Source organism: Zophobas morio, unplaced genomic scaffold (assembly GCF_036711695.1).
Source record: "Zophobas morio isolate AGI-343-1 ecotype UQ-CSIRO unplaced genomic scaffold, CSIRO_AGI_Zmor_V1 ptg000012l, whole genome shotgun sequence".
Taxonomy (NCBI): Eukaryota; Metazoa; Arthropoda; class Insecta; order Coleoptera; family Tenebrionidae; genus Zophobas; species Zophobas morio.
The window spans coordinates 13,320,942-13,342,579 of NW_026972117.1; the positions used below are offsets into that span (position 1 = coordinate 13,320,942).

The 21,638-nt window shown below is 32.4% G+C and overlaps 1 protein-coding gene across 1 annotated transcript; it reads left to right on the plus strand.

The window, feature by feature from the left end:
• The first annotated feature begins 5,388 nt into the window (after window positions 1-5,388).
• Window positions 5,389-14,992, plus strand: LOC135128331 (uncharacterized). The gene is made up of 6 exons (XM_064055239.1): window positions 5,389-5,585; window positions 6,661-6,772; window positions 6,820-7,077; window positions 7,134-7,267; window positions 14,188-14,821; window positions 14,877-14,992. The coding sequence occupies exons 1-6, from the start codon at window positions 5,535-5,537 to the stop codon at window positions 14,888-14,890; spliced, it is 1,203 nt and encodes a 400-aa protein (XP_063911309.1). The 5' UTR covers window positions 5,389-5,534; the 3' UTR covers window positions 14,891-14,992.
• Window positions 14,993-21,638: the final 6,646 nt, after the last annotated feature.

The following is a 21,638-nucleotide window of genomic DNA, read 5'->3' on the forward strand; positions in this document are numbered from 1 at the left end:
AAAGACAAAAAAACGAACTCAAGAAAGGGTGATAAAAAGGGGTTACAAAGAAGATATCACAAAAAACCGTCAATAAAAAATGGGTAAAAAAGACAAAACAACGCGAAAAAAAAAACAGAAAAACGGTAGAAAAGGGGCGAAAACAAAGAGGGCTTTGTTATAACCCGTTTGTAGTTCCCGTGGGGAAAAAAGGAGATTAAAAAACAAAAAAGAAGGAAAACAACGTAAAAGTGTGACAAAGTAAGATCGACAAAAAAGAAACCACAAAAATAGGGGCGAAAAAAGACAAGATAAAAATGAAGGTTAAAAAAACATACAAAAAAGACAAAAAATGCGCAGAGAAAAGAAGGCAATAACAAAGAAGGCAACAATATACGGGACAATAACATAAAAAAAAACGACGAAAAAGACGAACATCAAACATGGATAATAAGATGAATGACAAAAATTCGATGATAAAGGAAGCAACAAATAAAACAAAAAAAAGCAATAATAATAATAATAATAATAGTTTATTTACGGAATATACCATTACAAATCATAACAATAGTTACACTTTACATATTTAAAGCATTCTTCAGCTCCCTCTTAAAAACATTAATTGACACACCACAAAAGTTCAGATCATTATACTCCATCGCCAGTTTAGCCATGCGGCATAACGGAGATTTTTGAGCATATAGTGTGCGATGGAAAGGGACTTGGAGCAAATGAGAACCTCTTGTGGCGCGATTAGGTACATGTAAAGAAAACAGATTAAGAATGTCGGAACAATTTACACGGTTATTTAACACATTAAAAACAAAGCACAAATCAAAGTAATGGCGACGACTTATTAATAAACTAAGCCCGAAATATTTAACTATGAGTTCGTAATTATTCCTATCAAATATAACATTTAGTTTAAAACATAAAAATTTAATGAACTTTCTTTGAATTTTTTCAAGTCTAGATATATAGAGCTGATAGTAAGGTGACCAAATTATACAGCAGTACTCTAATAATGAGCGAACATATGAATTATATAAAATGCAAAAGACACGAAGGCTAGTAAACTCCTGACATTGTCTTAGAACAAATCCCAAGGTTTTATTAATTTTATTGACAATTTTATCAACATGTAGAGTAAAGGCTAATTTTGGATCTAACATTACACCCAAGCAGTGGCGGCTCGTGACTGTCTGATGTGGTGAGGCGATGATAGAAGTTTGACAATAATAGTAATATTACTTGGTCTTACTAGCTAGTAATAATAGAAGTCTTGCCACAATACCGGTCATTCCCGGGTCAGTGGTAGGTCCCAATAATAATAATAATAATGACACCCATAACACATTGAATCAACAATGTTTTTACAAGTCAAAATTTTGTTGAAAGTAGCACTTTCTTGGAGGGATTCGGGAATAGTTGTTGTGTTCTTTTCTAAACGTTTTAAGCCCATGAAATTTTTAATGTGTACTTTGGAACTTTCATGTAATTTTGCACTTCGGATGAAATTCTTTAAATCGTTATATCCCGGGATGTTGTGTAAATATTACGGCAGAGCCATTTATATGTTTCGTAGGTACCAAGTTGATTTAAAAAACTTGGAGTACTGACGATTCTGTCGCTTATCAATGGAATTTAAATGAATTTACGGTTTTGACTGCTCGATATTTAGCAAAATTTGCCGACGTTCTAGCTCGGTTCGCCGTGAAAACGGCGTTTCAAGAAACAACATGACGATATCGTACTCGGGATTCATTTTTCACTCACCTGTACCTATGAAAGAGACAATAACAGAAAACACCAACACGTGGGTTTTTATTCACGTCCATGCTAATTACCCACGCACCCCGCAACCCTACCGTTCTGTAAAATAAATGGAAAAATGGTTTCATGAGTACGCCGAAATTGGCCGAGAAGCACCGAAGATATCGCCTCAGTTCCGAGCGAACGCATGTATAGGAGTATAGGAGCTAAGCCATGGAATTCCGTGTCTGTGATTGGACTTCGTTGGTTCAAGTGAACCGACGTTCTGGCCGCTTCAGTTAAAGAACTAGGGGCATAAATCGTACGGTATTCAACGAAAAATGTCAGCAGGAAGCGTAAAAAATAAAAAATCATGTACAGATCTCCCATTTCAACATATTTTTGTAACTAAAAATGCATTGAAAACTCTTTTTTAATTATAAATTAAGTCAACCTGTTCTTAAGATATATGCTGTGAGGCGCCGCCTCACTTGCCTCATCTGACGAGCCGCCACTGCACCCAAGTCACAAAAATATGCTACTTGTTCTACAACTACATCCGAAATATTATAGTTGAATTCAGGTACTTTAACAATTTTTTTAGAGAATCTCATAGATTTACATTTGTGTACGTTAAGCTTAAGACTATTATCTGAACACCACATTTTAAACTTATCTAGGTCATTTTGAAGTAAAATACAATCAAAGGGAGAATTGATAGCTCGAAACAATTTCAAGTCATCAGCGTATAATAGGAAAAGACTGTTTTGAAATACATATTTTACATCGTTGACATATAATAAGAACAGAATAGGTCCCAAGTGGGAACCTTGCGGAACACCAGAACAAGCATCAATTGATTTAGATAATATGCCATTAAATTCAACGTGCGACTTACGATTTGTTAAGTAGCATTCTATCCAGCCAAGCAAAGGATCAAATATCCCAAAATGCAATGAAAAAAGTGCTACAAAAAAAAATCAAAAAATGACAAAAAAGAATGTCACAAAGAGACGATAGAAAGGGGCGATATAAAGGATCACAAAAAGTGTTACAATTTTTGGTTGGCGTTTTATCTTCTACACGATATTCTTAGCATAAAAAAAAAATTGACAACAAAAAAACAAACGACAAAAAAATGATAAAAAGAGGGCGACAAAAAACCCATAAAAATGAAGACACCAAAAAGGCGAACAAAAGACTACCAAAAAAATGTTAAAGAAGAAACAAAAAACCGATAGAAAGAGCAAAAACAAAGAGAACAATAACAAAGAGGCTAAAAAGGAGATAAAAAACGGCAAAAAATGGGAAAAAAGTCATTAAAAGAAAATTACAAAAAGTGTGAAAACGACGTTAAAAATCACCATTAAAAAACGTCAAAAAGAGTATAAAAAAACCACAAAAAAGGACCACAAAAAGGAGTGACAAAAATGGACTATAAAAGAGACTGCCATAAAAACAATGGTGATAAAAAAAGGCGATAAAAGACAAAGAAGAATTTCGAAGAAAAGGGACGAAACAAAAATGTAGTCAATAAGAAAGAGAACAAAGGCGATAAAAAACACGCCACAAAAAAGAAAAAAAAACAAAAAAGTAACTCAAGAAGTGATAAAGTGGGGTTACAAAGGAAAATCACAAAAAAGAAGACAACTACTAAGAGGACAACAACAAACGGGACAATAAAACAAAACGACAAGACGAAACAGACGAATATCAAAAAGGGATAATAAAAGGAACAAAAAAAAATCACTAAAATGGCGACAGAAACAGACGACAAAACGATTCAACAGAAAACACGCTATAAAAATAAAGGCGCTAAAAAGAGGAAAAAAGGATTTAAAAATGTGTAAAAAAAGAAGGGCAGAAAAATTCGATAATATAGAAGGCAACAAATAAAACCATAAAAAAATAATGAAAAAAGTCCACAAAAAGGGGCGACAAAAAGGATCACAAAAAGTGTTACAAAAACAACTAGCCTATTTTAAAAATTTGTATATGTAGGACAGGCTTTAAAATTTTTCCCATAATTAGAAATCTAATGTTAGATTTAAAATATTTGCAGTCTTATATATTTATATATTTAAAATTTGTGAAACTGTGTGTTGGAAAGTAATCCACTATAGACTATTGTCTGCTAGAATAATATACTATTATTAAGACCCACCACTGACCCGGAAATAACCGGCATTCAGGCAAGACTTCTATCATTACGGGTACTAAGACCAAGTAATGATATGCATTGATTATTATTATTATTATTATTAATATTAATATTATAAAGTTGGGGTCATTGTAAAAACCAGGCCACAGGTGTTAGACTTTTGTATCAAAAAGTGTCTTATCTTTCAGAAACAATAAAGATAAGAACAAATTATTAGCTTTAAATATAGTTAGTACAATGAATTTGGTGGAAATTCAGAAAGTATTTATATTTTCGTAGCAGATTTATTAAAAACTTTGAACATCACTTATTCCGTTAAAATCTCAGATTATTTTAAATTAGTATGTAAAGGTAGCTGTGGATTTAAAAACATTTTGATGCTTTAAAATGAAATATTTATATCTGAAAAGTTATAATTTTTATACAATAAGGGCCGGTTGCATAAGCAAATCAAAGTTAATCTCTGATTAACTCCATAGTAACGATTGTTATTATCATAGTTACAATTGTTCTTAATCAGAGATTAAATTTGATTTGCGTTTATGCAACCGGCCCTAAAGCTTTATAAATTTTGACTTGATCAGTTTCAGAAATTTCCGCAAAGTTAAAAAACCAAAAAGCAAATACTTCGTTTTTCAAAAATTGTTAATTATTATTTTCTGCGTTACGCAATGCTTGTTATTTTACCAATTTGTATTTATGTTTAATATTAACGTCTAACAAGACAATGCAGTTATCAAGGAAGTACGATAGCAGTAATACACATTTCAACATTATTATTATCATGAGTGAGTCACTTTAGGATTTACGTTTAACTAATTATTGAAAACAAGTTTACCGAGCCTTAATAATGGTAAACAACCATGATGGAAATCTTTACCATGACCCACAAGTTCTATTTAAATTAATTCGTAAATACAGAATATTTGTTTGGGAAATATTGTCCGACGATTCTTGCAAGAAATGCATAAACACGAACTTGCTCCATCCTTTGTGTTAATTGTATGCTCAAATAGTTGAAAATTGAAGTTGCGGTTAAATCCTGTCACAATAACTACGTAAAAATAATTAAAACGTCGTTTGCACCAAACATGCTTAGTCCCTAATATTTATTTCAGGAAGTTTTGCTTAATAAAGTCAGTGAACAATATGATACATTGTTACCAAAGTACGCTCCAAATTCCAAATTAGTGGATTCAATAGTTCCGGAGATTATCAATGATACAGGTCAAACGAAATCAGAAATCTGCATCTTCGAATTCTACAACTTCCCAAACACCAAAAAATAAAAACTAGTCTTTGCCAAAATGACCCTATCACAACCATTTCCTTAGTTAAACTCTCAATTATTTTTGAACACGTGTATCGCTCAATAAATTCATTAAGATATTTGACTTGATCGCTTATCCAAAACTGAAACAACAATTTTTATCTTAACTCATCAAAAAAGGTATTGGTTTTTGTCGTATTATCTTATCGACACAACTCATATTCATGTCACACACAGTGGTTGGAACAATCGCTTTAGTTCGCATAACTGTAAACCGACCCTCTGACCCATGATTTTGACAGGCCATTTTCTTGTTTTGGTTCCATTTTGGCAACTTTTACTGATGTGATTCAGTGGTGGTTATTTTTCAAGATGTCACGCAAATATTTCATTATCTGTTTAGTGGGTGTGTTTTGGACTGTTGTAAGTAGAAAGTGTTGTATACGGGGTGGTTCTAAAATAGCTGATTTTATTTATTTATTATTAAAAGTTTATATTAAATTGACACTTTTGTGTAGCTAGAGTTTCGATTTGTGGTATTATTCTGATAACTGTGCAGAGATTTGGTAGATACGTATGTTTGTCCAAATGTGTGGAATATTTTTTCCTGCCTATTACAGATATCTACAGGATTATATAACTGTTTGTTGTTAAGTTAAAATTAATTGTGATAAAATATTTTGTGCATTATCGCTTCTATCAAAATGCAATATGCTTATACACTGCAAGGTAAAATTTTTATCATCAGATATTAAATCCATCTGATAAAATTGACTTTCCACAGTTTTTGTTTTTCTAGACTATGGATCGTTCAAATATCAGGTTTCATAAATTTAACATCTTGTTTATTGTTTTTATCTTTTGTGAAACAACAGTTTTAATATTATTACAGACTCCATAAATAAATTTTATCGATTGCATAAAATGTGAAGTGATGCAGTATCTAAATATTAACCGCATAAATCTGCACTTATTGTTATGGGTAATAATAGATAGCAGGTGAGATATAACTGGAAATGTAGCTAAAGACTCTACTGATTGTGATGTGTACAATGTAACACTAATTAAACTCGATCGTATTAAAAAAAAATGAATATGTTAGATAACCCACTTCAGAAACATCCAACAAGGTAATTTGGTTTGTAATTAACTTTTTGGCATATTATTAGATATTTAACACTGTATCTCAAAGAATATTTTTTGATTTGCATATTTTTTGTGTATTATTTGTTATAGAATTACAAATCATATTATTGCTGGACAGTGAGATAACACATTTGATTAAACCGAGTCATCTATATTACATATAAAACTGTGAACAGATATATTTTATCACAAGTTTGTGAAGTGTTTGCCAAATGAATGAAATAAGAAAAGTTATCATAGAATTTTGTCTAGTAATCCAAATTATTGTAATATCATTGTCGTAAAATGTTGGAAAAGCAACTATTTTTGAAATATCTTTTTTTTGTAATTACTTTAGAAATAAGTTTTACAGCTTCAAACGAGCTTCCACTTGGTTTTCGTCGTCTTTTCCTACTACCTGGCAATCTGTGAGAAACGCGCTACAGACGAAAACTCCATATTTTTTTACCTCACTTATTTATATAGTAAGTATCACATATCTATAAACTATTCCTACAATTTTTTTTTTTAGATAGTGGTTGCTCCAAACCCGAGTTAATCAAAGACAATGGCAACGCTTCAATATCAGCTGGTTACCTGTTTAAATTTGTAAATAAATTTTACTTTGAGAGCGAAGTTTCAACTACTCTTGAAGAGGTAGTGGAAGCATTGCTGAAAAATCTTGACGTTTTCCCAACTAGTGCACAGTATTCTTCACGGACCACCGTATTCTTGTTGTGTTTTATTATCCTGGATGGTGCCTGGATCGTGTCTGCAGTTTCGCTTTTAAGTAAATTATTTTCTTTATTGTTGAATAATAATAGAGTAATTTTTATTTATTTTTAGTGGGCACGTGTTTCGGCATAAAGGAGTCTCTGTCTTTGTGTTTTTATTTGCCATGGTTGATATTGACCATTTGTGTGTCAATATTTGACGCTACGGCCACTGTGTTTTTTACCTTCGACATTTTCGCAACCACGGTAAGTAAAACATAATTTCGAAAAAATATTGGTTTAGATTTAATTGATAAACACCGACTGATTATCAATGTTTAAGAATTGTTTTTGTTACGTTGGCAATATGTTTAAAATGTCCTGCAGTCAACCGAGCTGTTTAAATATGAAGTATTTAGTTTATTTTTAAACGATTTGTTTTTGATTATTAGATTATAAAACAAAATAATTTGACTGCATAGGGTTTGAAATTTTTTAATACTGTCAGTATATTTTTATTCGTGAATCGAGATGAAACTGTGTGATTGTAAATTTAAAAACGTCCATATTTGCCGCTTGTTTCTGCGGTAATATTTATTATACGTGAGTTTATTATAATTTTATTTCGACAAGGCGGCATAAGAATTAAAGTCTACTTCAGTATGACGTCATTTCATCATTTACAAATGTCATATTCCTTTACTGAAATAGCAATAAAATCTTTAGTGATAAATTTAATTAGGTGGATTTGATATATGCAATTTAACATCTGGGGTGTATAATAAGTTATCTATTTTCAAAGAAAAACATCTAAAACCTAAGTCTGGTCCTTGAACTACAATTGCTACAGAAATTGCACTGACCAATAATTTTTTTTTAGTCTATGATAAAATCATATCAAGAAATGTTTAATTTTATGATTTCATGACATTTCATACCTTGTAGAGAACAAGAAAATCTCGGTTTCCGTTTGTTTGTCTGGATATTTGTCTATGTCAGTTTCATTAATAAGTAATCTTTAAAACTAGTAGAGCGATGAATTGGAAGTTTTAATAATCGGAATTAATTGCAACATGTCATGTTCAAAGTCGGCGTAATTTTTTGAAATGGAACCCTAAAAAGTGTGTTTAGTTTATCACCTAATGTCATTTTAAAAAAGCTGCTATAAATTTCCGAAAGTTAGTTATTTATAAATAATAATAAGAATGGTGTTGCTATGTGGTTACCAGCTTACAGCGACGTTGTGTCAACTTGAATTTGGGCCCTAGGTTTTTCCGAACATTTTTATTTTCAGGTAGAAGGAACTACATTTTTTAACTGTCTTAACTACAATATATTTTTATTTTTTTAGTGACGTAGGTAGCACTTTGTATATAATATTTGCTCTAATACTTAAAAAAAAAAATGTAGTACTACGGTGCACTTATGTATCTAAGAATTTCTATTTAATATCTCAGACACTTGAAAAGATTGAAATCTGAAATTTGGAATGATTAGGTGATACCAATATATAGAAGGTTGTTGATAAAATACAGTGTTGGCATTTTTTTTTTTTTTTTGATGAACTATGAACATGAACTATTTTATTTCATTCAAATAGAATGTACAATGTTTTTCAGCGATTTAACACCTTTATGAAATGTATTTTATTTCCAAGAAAAATTAATTAATTTTTCAACTTCGCTTTAATTTCAATAAAATATTCTGAGCTGTATTTTTCAGGTTAACTCTTCCTAAAATAACAGAGTTTATTTTTTATTGGCTACCGTTTGTTTTTTAAGTCTTTTTTTAGTTTTTTATTTCCCGTTCGTAAGCGAAAGTATAGTAATCGAGTCCATCGGACGAATGACCACTTTGATGTTTTTTCGACGTTTCATGACCCCTACAGTCCAAAAAAGTAGTCTCCAGTTTCCGTCTGTCTGTCTGGGCTTTGAATCCGACCAGGGGCGGCTCTAAGGGACCAGGCGCCCCGATGCAACTTACTGTTCAACGCCCTTTAAAAATTGTTTGTAAAAAAAACCAAACAAAATTTTGTAATCACATATTTTTGTAGAGAGATACCTTTAATTAACAAATATACATAAAAATCATTAATGTATCAATCAAATACATATATAAAAGTGTTTGTCCTGACTAATAGACTAACTAATTCATCAACGCAAAGCCTGAACTATTGCAACTACAAACATGAAATTTGGACAGTAGGTTCCTTTTGTGTCATAAGCACCCATCGAGAAAGGATTTTTGGAATATTGTAAAATTGATACGACTTCAAAGTTATTTTTAATTCAGACTTACCTCAATGTTATTCGAAATTAAATTTTAAAATTAGTAATGACAAAGAGCCACGGAATGATAGACAGAACCAAATTCGACTACGAATCGGAACAGTGAAAAATATAATAAAACTGAACAACCAACACAACCAGCCGACTAGACTTGAGAAATAAAATTTTTGAAGTTTGTGCCGACAAGGAGTTTTATGGTACAAACAAACGTGACAAATGTTAGAAAAACATCTGGTTTTGGTCATACTGCTGTCTCGTCAAATTGTTACCCAGATAATGGCAATTATAAATCTGGTATTTTTTGTCGGTATTGATCTAAAGGTCGTATCATCCAACCCAAAGGCGCACTCTTTTTCAATTATTACAGTCAGAAAATGCCAGGAATTGACTTCTTATGACCTATTTTGGTGAACCACTCCCCATAGTGGAATGTTAAAATGTAGCTTTTTCTGAAAAGTTTTCGATGGGCCCCTTGGTCTGTTCCTGTTATAATATTTTGTACGTAGTGATTCACTGCAAATCTAATACTCCTATTAATTTATTTCTATGGAGTTAACACAAAAGCATAGGCAATGCCTGCCGCCCGGCGCCCCTTGTCATGGGCGCCCCGATGCGGTGCATCTTTCGCTTACCGTGTTAAGCCGGCCCTGAATCCGACTGTTGACGTCATTTCAATAACGTTTCTCTTGTGCTGTGACTAATATTATCCATGTCGATGACATCATTACAAATTTTTTATTGGTCAAATTAAAAACCAGTCACTCTATTTTCTCCAAAATGTGAAAAACACGTCTTCATAATAATAATGATAAAATAATATAATATTCAGAATACTTTGTTCGATTGTGGTTTAATTAATAATTTTAAGCCTGTGTTTTGAGAAGACAAACTCATTCAAATCAAACTAATTTCTACGTGAGATGCTCTCGAAGTATAAATATAAATAAACACTTCAGATTGGTATTATCTAGTGCTGAAAGTCATTTTATCACGTTAGTTACGTTCTTTAAATATTCTACATTGTTTGTACGCCGCAGAGACTGTGGGGGTGTTATTTATGCCTCTGGTTTTTACTTTACAGCGGTTATCAGAAAACGAAAATCGTAAAATCAAATTTTATAATTTTTTTTGAAGAGCTGGATTTATTGGATTATACTTATAGCCTTCGTCCAATTTTTTATTGATCAGATTAAGAACGATTTCTAGAAAAATAACCATTTTTCAAAGCGTTTTGTTCCATTTCGGCTTATTTATAAATTTTAGATCTCTGTTTTGAGGAAACAACTCATTCAAATCAAACTAATTTCTACGTGACATTCTTTCGATGTATAAACATAAACAATCGAAGTTAAGCATGTACACTGATAATAATACACTCCGCGGCGCAGGTGGTTCGAGGTGTCATTTACACCACTAGTGTTTAATATATGTTACATTTATTTGATAAAGTAAAACTGATTTTGGCAAATATCTAACACCCTCTAAGAAAATAGAGGGTGGGTGGGCGGAGCTAGTATTTGTTAAAATAAAATTGATTTTGCTAAGTGACTCAACAATATTAAGGGTAATACTGGAATGAAGAGGGGGTCGGTGGGCGGGGCTATTGCTTGCGTTAAAAGATCCTGCAGGAAGTTAAACTTAGTATTTGCTAAGATAAGACTGATTTTGACAAATAACATACGTACCCTTCAATAGAGGTCGTGTCGGCGGAGCTAGTACTTACTAAGATAAGACTGATTTTGGCAAATGACGTACCCTCTAAGAAAATAGAGAGTGTGTGGGCGGGGCTAGTACATATTTGATAAGATTAGACTGATTTTGGCCCTTTCGACATTTTCGATCATCTTTCAACTATTTCCGAAAATTAGTTGAAACCATCTTGTAGATTTCGATATCCAGAAGTTATTTTCGGCTTCGTTTCTTCGGAAAGAAATGTTATCAGAAAACAAAAGTTTTTTATAATTTTTTAAAGAAGCGGAATTTGTAGGACTGTACTTCAAGAGCGAGGGAAGTTCTGTCGAAGTAACTTTTGACCAATTTTTTTAATATCATGATGATTTCCTGAATATACAAGGTGACTCAATAAACATGAGGTTTTCTATATTATTTTAATTGTACTATTTTTTGAGGACCAACATTATTTTCGAGTTATAGGGAGTGTTTTGTTTTTAAGGCGTAATGCACAACTTTTTGATAAAGATAATATCCTATAAGCCTTAATATGCAGAATTTTTATAAATTTTGTTTTTAATATTACAATTTTCAGAGAGGTATATGTTATGACTCCTTCTTATTTTGGTTTTTCTTTTTTTTCTTCGTTGATTATTTTCTATATTTACAGTTGATAGTGATTGCCACTTTTTACTTTTTTTTTGTAGCGTTTTAGATTTTTTATAAACACTTTTTATATTAAAATTTAATTTAATTGACACTACAATAAAGTGCAAAATATTGTAAAACAGGTCTTGAAAATAACATTATTGCATTTTTTTTATGATATATTTACATTGCTGAAAAATAAATAGTTGATATAAAGTCTAGACAAAAGCTAATGAAGATACGTAAAAATATACATGGTGTTTTATAAAAAAAAACTAGTAATGTGCTATGCCTCAAAAACAAAACACTCTGTATAGTGGAAAATATTTTAGTGTTTACTGCTCAACAAACCGTACCAATTTAGTCTGTTACCTTCTTTCTATCTCCAATAATAGATTTTTTGCACGACTAAGATGGTCGCTGATTCAGTGATACCAATCAAGTGAAAAAAAATTGTCAGTAAGCAAATTAACCACATTCCACTGGTGGATCTAATAGTACAAAATTTAAAATGTGAGAGAACTTTTTCGATCAATGGTACCTGGAAAACATACTCCACGGATCTGACTTGACTGGACCTGACCTGACCTGACCTGACCTGACTTGGCTTGACCTGCCTTGACATTGAAAAAATAGAAAATTTCTTATTTAAATATTTAAAAAACACTCTATTCTACTCGAAAAGAAAAAAATTGATGTAATTTTGGAAAAAGATCAAAGGGAATATGACCCTAATGACTAATCATATGTTTTTCTTTGTGTTAATCAATCGTTCTAAATTTCAAACTTCAACAACTAAATTGGGACTAATGCAATAGTACGCCTATTAGCATATAATGGCGGAAATACCCCTAGTCAAAAACACTTGGAATGTGACATTTTTTAATAACCTTTCGTAGGTGATTTCTTATATGTTACGAATAGGTTGATATGGATAAATCTAAATTTCAAATTCGCAATTATTGAAAGGTACAGGTACTAAAAAAGGAAAGTCAATGAGAGACATTTTTTGTAAATTGAATTTTTAACTTCGTAGACTCATTAATTATTTCTAGTAGCGTACGTCTTTTATTTCCAATTGTTATATTGGATACAACAACTTTATTTTCAATAAAATACAGTACACCATCAAAAACTATTACATTCTGCTATTATGTTAAACCCTTCAACTAAAAAATGGTAAATTTTGACTTTTCTTTTTATAAACTGGACTATTTAATTATTCAATTAATTGAACTTCATTAAAAAACGAAAAAATGGAAGCTTTAAAAAGAAAAAGTTTCAAGTTACAACATATCGACATCTAAATCTTCAAGGCTACTGTTATCATTCTCACTTCCACTTTCACTATCATTCGAATTTTTAACATTAATAATAATTTCATTCTATTTTGAAGTATCTAAAATTTTTTCATTTTCCCAAGTGCAGTTTATTATTTTATCAGTAGGTTTAACGTAATTAGCCGGAGCTTGATCAATCACATTTTGCCTAGTTGCACAAACATCATTAGGGGAAGAGCTGCTTCTTGGAATGATCTTATCATAATTTCGTTTAACTTTCGACCATACTATTTCAATAGCGTTGAAATGACAGTGGTAAGGTGGCAGGCTCACTGCCCAATGACCATGATGTTGGGTGTATAAATCTAAGTGATAACGTTTTTGGGGTTGTTTGTTAGCCAATATTCCCCAGATTTGGTCTTTAATGACCTTGGGTGGGTAATCAATCCCATTTTTATTTAAATATGCTATCATTTTTATCTTTGTCCAACTTTTTCGAGGAATTTCTTCCTACAAATAATGTTATCATGATAGTCTCCAGATTTACTATTAGGTTCAAAAATTAAAGAGGCTGCTTCAATAATACCGTTACTCTTACTAAATACCCACGTTTTAACAAGAAAAAGAGGTTCATATAAATTTTTTCCTTTGTGTTGGTGGTATTCACGTTCTTTTTAATTTAACTAAAGGCCGTTCCATCAAAAATACTCTGTTACTATTTTTCTTAAATTTGAAACCAATTTTCCTTATCCAGGACCAACGTAAAAATCGGGAATCTCTTCCATTACTCGATCGTGCAGTAACTTAATAGTAATGTATTCTTTAGAAACAACCATTGTATAGATAATCTCCCGGATTGACATTAAATCTACAGGATTTACTTTTGTCTTTATGTGACTAATTCTAGAAGACATATTTTTCTTGAATTCAAAGTTACTTAAGCCTGGACTTTTTTTGTAGTCTGTAGACAGATCATCTCGAAATTTTCAACATTTCTGGTTTCAGTTCTGCCTTCCTTTTTCTTAAATTCCAAAACATCTTGGTTTCTATCACGATAGTCTAACACATGTAAAATTATTTGTTTTAAATCCCTTCATTTTTGACTGGGACAAAAGGCAAATTTCAAAATTTGACATAAGAATACGACCTACTGAAAATTTACACTTGGGGTAACTCCATGACTTTACTATGACTTATTTTTTCCAGGACCTGAAGTGGTGGATGTAATTTAGAAGTAATATTGAATTTAGGACTACTCATAAAAAGCTCCGTGTTACACTAATCGTTTCATTTTTTTCAGACCTTCTCAGACTGGTTAAAGTTCGTTGGTATCACCCAAGATCCGCCCCAACTCTCACATTTCTCAACCCTCCCACTATCCATCACCGCCGCCCCATCGCTAACCCTCGGCTCAGTAAGCGCGCGCTTCATCGTCATCTGGATCACCAACTGGATCTGCGTTTTCTTCATCGCCCGGGCCACAGTTTTCGCCTACCGAGAAAGCTACAAGAACGAAACCCTTAACCAACCGCGCGCTTTGGCCGAATCGCCAAGTCGTCGAGCCCGGGTCGACGATCCTGATACCTCTGCAGCTCGAATAAGAAACTGGCAGATTTTCTACGGTTCTGTGGACGCAGCGAGTATCCGCAGCGGGAAATCTGTGGAATCAGAAAAACATAGAGGCTCGAATAGTAAAGAAGACATAGAAGGGCAGGACGAGGTCGGTTCTCCCACTACTAATAATTTTTATTACGCGTTTCCGGATGTGGCGGAGAATGTGGTGGAGATTGGGGCGTGTTTAGAGGAGTTGAGGGGGCAGTTGCCGTGGTCGTACACTCAACCTCAAGAAAAAAAAGAGACTGGGGAAGAGAGGATTGAGCTTGACATACTGCCGAAGAGGCACTTGAGGGTTAAGTCAGATTCGTCGGGTTCTGGTGAGTTGTGACTTTGAAAGGGGTTGTTTTTAGTTTAATTTCGGGTGTGTTGCAGGGACGGAACTTTGAGATCATGTGCTGGCTAGTGATTTATTTAACTCATATGAATGTACCTAGATGTATTTTTTTATACTTTTTTATACTTGTAAATAAAGGCTGGATTAAAAGAGAGTTGGGTTTGATGGATAGAGTTCAAATCTGGGTTAAATCTAGGTGTGTGGTTTACCTTATTTAATAAACTAAGTATGAACTGAAATATGTACCAAGAGAGCAATAAAATTATAATCATAATAGTTAACTATTCCTTTCACATTTTTCTGATATTTAAAGTTTGAAAATTTTGAAACTTTAGATTTTCTTTGATTATCTTTCCTTTAAACTTAGTGTGTTGCGAATAATAGCTTAATTTAGCTATATCTTATTTTACGTTTGAAATTGGACTTTGTACAAAGCAGATTTACTTTAGTTTCATAGATTTTTTTTCAAGATTTCAAATATAGACGTGCATTCAATGGAAAGAAAGTGAAGCTTTCAATAATATTTGACAATAAATTATTTATTAAGAAATGTTCTATGAAGAGAAAAACAGATTTTTTTGCCTTCAAAAACCAGACACAAGAATTCAAACACCAGGTACAAGAGGTTCCCGAGATTCTTTCAAACTATGTATTTCAAAACCAAACAGAAGGGATCTGTGAGATTATTTCAAGCTACTTCAAAACTAAAACAAACAGGCTCGTCGAGATTTTTTCAAACTATTTCATAGACCAGGCACAAGAGATTCAAGATTCTTTCAAACGATTTCAAACACCAGGTACAAGAGGTCCCCGAGATTATTTCAAACCATGTACTTCAAAAGCAAGTAGAAACGGTCCCCGAGATTATTTGAAACTATCTGAAAAACCAGGCATAAGAATTTCGCAAAATTCTTCCAAACTGCTTCAAAACCAAAAGAGAAGGTATGCTCGAGATTCTTTCAAACCACTTCAAAAATCAGACACAGAGATCCAAGATTGTTTCAAAATACTTCAAACTCCAGGCACGAGGGGCCCCGAGATTCTTTCAAACTACTTGAAAACCAAAACACATGGGGTTCCCGAGATTGTTTCACTCTATTTCAAAAACCAGACACAAGAGGCTCCCGAGATTCTTTCAAACTTCTTCAAAAACGATTCACAATAGGTCTCCAAGATTCTTTCAAACTACTTCAAAAATCAGACACAAGTGGTCCCCGAGATTCTTTCAAACTACTTCAAAAAACAGATACAAGCGCTCCCCGAGATTCTTTTAAATTACTTCAAAAACAAAATGCAAGAGGTCCTCGAGATTCTTTTAAATTATTTCAAAAACAAGGCAGGTGATTCCCAAGATTCTTTCAAATTTCTTCAAAAACAAACCAAAAGAGGTCCCCGGAATTCTTTCACACTACTTCAAAAATCAGACACAAAGGTCCCCCGAGATTCTTTCAAATTATGTAGTTAAAAACCAAACAGAAGGGATCTCTGAGATGATTTCAAACTACTTCAAAAACAAAACAAGCAGGCTCCCCGAGATTTTTTGAAACCATTTCAAGGGATAAGAGATTCAAGATTCTTTCAAACCATTTTAAACACTAGGTACAAGGGTCCCCAAGATTCTTTCAAATTATGTATTTCAAAACCAAACAGAAAGGGTCCCCGAGATTATTTCAAACTACTTCAAAAGCCAGGCATAAGAATTTCCCGAGATTCTTTCAAACTACTTCAAAAACTAGACACCAAAGGTCCTCGAAATACTTTCAAACTACTTCAAAAACAAAACAAAATTTCGAACTACTTCAAAACCAAAATACATGGGGTTCTCGACATTCTTTCAAATTACTTGAAAAACTAAACACAAGTGATCCCCGAGATTCTTCCAAACAGCTTCAAAACCAAAACAGAAGCTATCCCCAAGATTCTTTCAAACTACTTCAAAAACCAGACACCAAAGGTCCTCGAAATACTTTTAAATTACTTCAAAAACAAAAAAAATTCAAACCACTTCACAACCAAAACAGAATGGGTTCCCGACATTCTTTCAAACTATGTACTTCAAAAACCAAACACAAGATGTATCTGAGGTTATTTCAAAGTACTTGAAAAACCAGGTGCAAGGAGTCTCCGAGATTCTTTCAAAGTACTTCAAAAACAAAACAGACAGGCTCGCCGAGATTTTTGAAACTATTTCAAAAACCAAGCCCAGGAGATTCTAGATTCTTTCAAACCATTTCAAACACCAGGTACAAGGTTCCCCGAGATTCTTTCAAATTATGTACTTCAAAACCAAACAAAAAGGGTCCCCGAGATTATTTCAAATTACTTGAAAAACCAGGCATAAGGATTTCCCGAGATTCTTTCAAAATACGAGTACTTCAGAAACTATACACAAGTAATTCCCGAGATTCTTCCAAACTGCTTCAAAACCAAAACAGAAGGTGTGCCCGAGATTCTTTCAAACTACTTCAAAAAACATACACAAGAGATCCAAGATTCTTTCAAAATACTTCAAACACCAGACACGAGGGGCCCTGAGATTCTTTCAAACTACTTGAAAACCAAAACATATGGGGTTCCCGAGATTCTTTCAAACTCCTTCAAAAATCAGACAAGTGCTCCCCGAGATTCTTTTAAATTACTTCAAAAACAAAAGGCAAGAGGTTCTCGAAATTCCTTTAAATTTCTTCAAAAACAAACCAAAAGAGGTCCCCGCGATTCTTTCACACTTTTTCAAAAATCAGAGACAAAGGTCCCCCGAGATTCTTTCAAATTATGTACTTCAAAACTAAACACAAGGGATCTCCTAGATGATTTCAAACTACTTCAAAAACAAAACAAGCAAGCTCCCCGAGATTTTTTGAAACCATTTCAAAAACGGGGCACAACAGATTCAAGATTCGTTGAAACGATTTCAAACACAAAACAAGGGTCTCCAAGAGTCTTTCAAACTATGTACCTCAAAAGCAAACAGAAAGGGCCTCCGAGATTATTTCAAACTACTTCAAAAACCAGACAAAAAAAGTTCCCGGATTCTTTGTAACTACTTGAAAATCTAAATACAAATGATCCCCGAGATTCTTCCAAACTGCTTCAAAACGAAAACAGAAGGTATCCTCGAGATTCTCTCATACTACTTCAAAAACCAGACACCAAATGTCGTCGAAATGCTTTCAAACTACTTTAAAAATAAAACGAAATTTCAAACTACTTCAAAACCAAAACAAAATGAGTTCCCGAGTTTCTTTCAAACTATGTACTTCAAAAACCAGACACAAGAAGTATCAGAAGTTTTTTTCAAACTACTTCAAAAACCAAGTGCAAGGGGCCTCCGATATTTTTTCAAACTACTTCAAAAACTAGACACCAAAGGCCTTAGAAATACGTTCAAACTACTTCAAAAAGAAAACAAAATTTCGAACTACTTCAAAAGTAAATTACATGGGGTTCCCGATATTCTTCCAAACAGCTTCAAAACCAAAACAGAAGGGATCCCTGAGATTCTTTCAAATTACTTCAAAAACCAGACACCAAAGGTCCTCGAAATATCTTTAAATTACTTCAAAATCAAAAAAAAAATCAAACCACTTCAAAACCAAAACAGAATGGGTTCCCGAAATTTTTTCAAACTACATATGTACTTCGAAAACCGGACGCAAGAAGTATCTGAGGTTTTTTCAAAGTACTTGAAAAACCAGTTGCAACGGGTCTCCGAGATTCTTTCAAAGTACTTCAAAAACAAAACATACAGGCCCTCCGAGATTTTTGAAAGTATTTAAAAAAACAGGCACAGGAGATTCGAGATTCTTTTAAACGATTTCAAACACCAGTTACAAGGTTCCCCGAGATTTTTTCAAATTATGTACTTTAAAACCAAACAGAAAGGGTCCCCGAGATTATTTCAAACTACTTCAAAAACCAGGCATAAAAGAATTTCCAGAGATTCTTTCAAACTACTTCAAAAACTAAATACAAGTGATCCCCGAGATTCTTCCAAACTGCTTCAAAACCAAAACATAAGGTATGCTCGAGATTGTTTCAAACTACTTCAAAAACGAGACACCAAAGGTACTCGAAATATTTTCAAACTATGTCAAAAACACAACAAAATTTTAAACTACTTACTTCAAAACCAAAACAGAATAGGTTCCCGAGATTCTCTCAAACTAGGTACTTTAAAAACCAGACGCAAGAGGTATCAGAGTTTTTTTCAAACTACTTGAAAAACCAGGTGCAAGAGGTCTCCGAGGTTCTTTCAAAATACTTCAAAAACAAAACAAGAGTTGTAAAATGTTTATTTTCATTAATGTTTATGATTCATTTATCCTTTTTTAGATTTTTTATTGAAGCAAGGAGTTTTACTGAAAGTTTTTCAAACTACTTACTTGAAAAACCAGAGGCAAGGGGTCCCCGAGATTTTTTGAAACTACTTCAAAAAACAAAACACATGTGGTCTTCGAGATTCTTTCAAATAGCTTCAAGAACAGTACACAAAAGTGCTGCTAATATCGTTACCAAAAATAAAGTTACCTGTTATCTATAATCTATATTACAGTTTCCTACTTTACCTGATATGTACATTCAAGATTCCTGCAAACAAACCTACTCGATCACTATTTAAATTTTATAAAATTCTCTTATACCTGTAATTTATGACTCCGCCTTACGCTTTTCTTTTAGATATCCACATTTTCGCAAAAAAAAACAAAGTTTATAGCAACATTTTATTCTAACATAACGCTTGCCAGCGTGGCAACTTTTCCTGAAATTATTATTTCAGAATTAATTTAATTTTTTTTCTCATTTTTATTTTAAAAATAAAATAGTACTGATTCTATTTTTCATTTTTTACTGTATTAACGTTTATTCCTTCAATTAAATTAATCGTTTTCATTTAAATATTTTTATCTCAAAGACGAAGAGTGTCAAGAAATATTTCTTTATTAAAAAAAAAATAATTTTCGTTGACCATGCGGCGTACGTCAGCAATGCAGTTGAAATTGTTGATGTAAGCGTCATCGCCAATTAGAGCAGAAATTAAATAATCACTCGATATTATTGTTATAAGATTACGACTAGATTTTAATCGATCGTAAAATATCTATGACGTGAGATAAAGCAAAAGAAAACCCAATTTTTATTAATAAATTTGGAAATTCAGAAAATTTTAATTTAACTGTCACCAAGGAAGCAGAAGACCTCCTGAAACAGTGGCCAGGATATCCAATTCTATATCTCTGTCTACTTAACTTTTGAAGATTGTTATTTTCGTTATAAGTGCACCACTTTCCATAACAATTGAATGCAGTTTCAAGCACCGATAGCGTTTATGTATTTATTTTAAATAAGTAATTCGTTACTAAGGCAACTGTCAAAAAGCGTACTTTGACTTGATTGCTTTAAAATTTAGTTCAATTATTAATTTAAGCTAGTAATACATTTTTGTACGAACTTTGATTGGTAGCGCTCATTATGATACCGATCGTGTTGTCACTCTCGGCTGACGCTACGATCTTTATAACACAAATAACTATTACAGGTACTTTGGAAGTGCAAGCCGTCATTATTTAAAAATACTTCATTAATATCAGAGCTTTTCAACTACTTTGACGTAACGAACTCTGATGATATTATTAAGAATGAGATAAATTGTATTATCATTAATATGAAACAAAAATTATTATTAGACTTAGAAAGCTAGTGATTGAAAATAAAAATAAAAATAATAATAAACGGGACTTTGTTCTTCGATAACTTTTTATTTTGATTTGCTAACACAATTTAATAATACAATAAAAACAGTAATGAGTAATTTAGTGGTTTTATTAATTTACATAGATTCCTGGAATACTTGTGTGCAAGATAAGAGATCAAAAGTGAAAGCATTAAAGATTAGATAAACCAATGTCAGATAATTAAACTCATCATCAAAATAGAGTTCTATATTGTGCGATGCTTCTAGTTATTCAAGCTTTTTAATACATAAAATAAAAAAAAATTAATCTGAAACCCGGCGCATCCACCAATTTTGTAACAGTTACACATTAATTCATTAATAGGAGTAATCAAAAGACTATATCATTTATAGATAACAATTAATAAGTTTCAGAGTTTTCCAGAACACAAACATTTTTTTTGTCTTCTACCAAAGAATCATGTGCTATAAATACAAATATTGTTTCATTGAAATTTATCGTAATTAATAACGTGATTAAATATTTTTCGAACATTGCTTTGTTAAACCCAACTGATAAATCTAAGGAATGTGTTTTATCGTTAGTTATGATAACAGATTCGACGAATTTCTGAACATCTGGAAGATATAAATTTGAAAGTTATTACAGTTTAATGTGTTGTCATTTTCATAGCACTTAAACTTTTAAACTTTTTAAAGTCACATAAAATGTGGAACGAAGTAATTTTGGCAAATTTTACGGTTAGAAATATATCAGACAATATCGTAAACAAAGCATACCGCTAGATAACGATTTTATCTTTTTATTTTCTTGACGTTTATCTGAAATGACTCATTTTATTGTCGGAAATGTGACCTCAAGTATATTTAATAGATGAAAATATAGTGTGCACATTTTGATGCCATATGCAAGTCCATTGTACCACTTTTTTCCAATTATTTATTACACATAATCTAGGATTATTTCCCTGTCAAAAAATCTAAATCCACGAGTCTTACACTGCCTTGACATATTTGTGCACTGTATGCAAGTAAACCAGGATTAAAAAATTCTGGAAAATTGAAAATCCACTTATCTCTCTTATCAATCAATCAACATCGTGGAAAA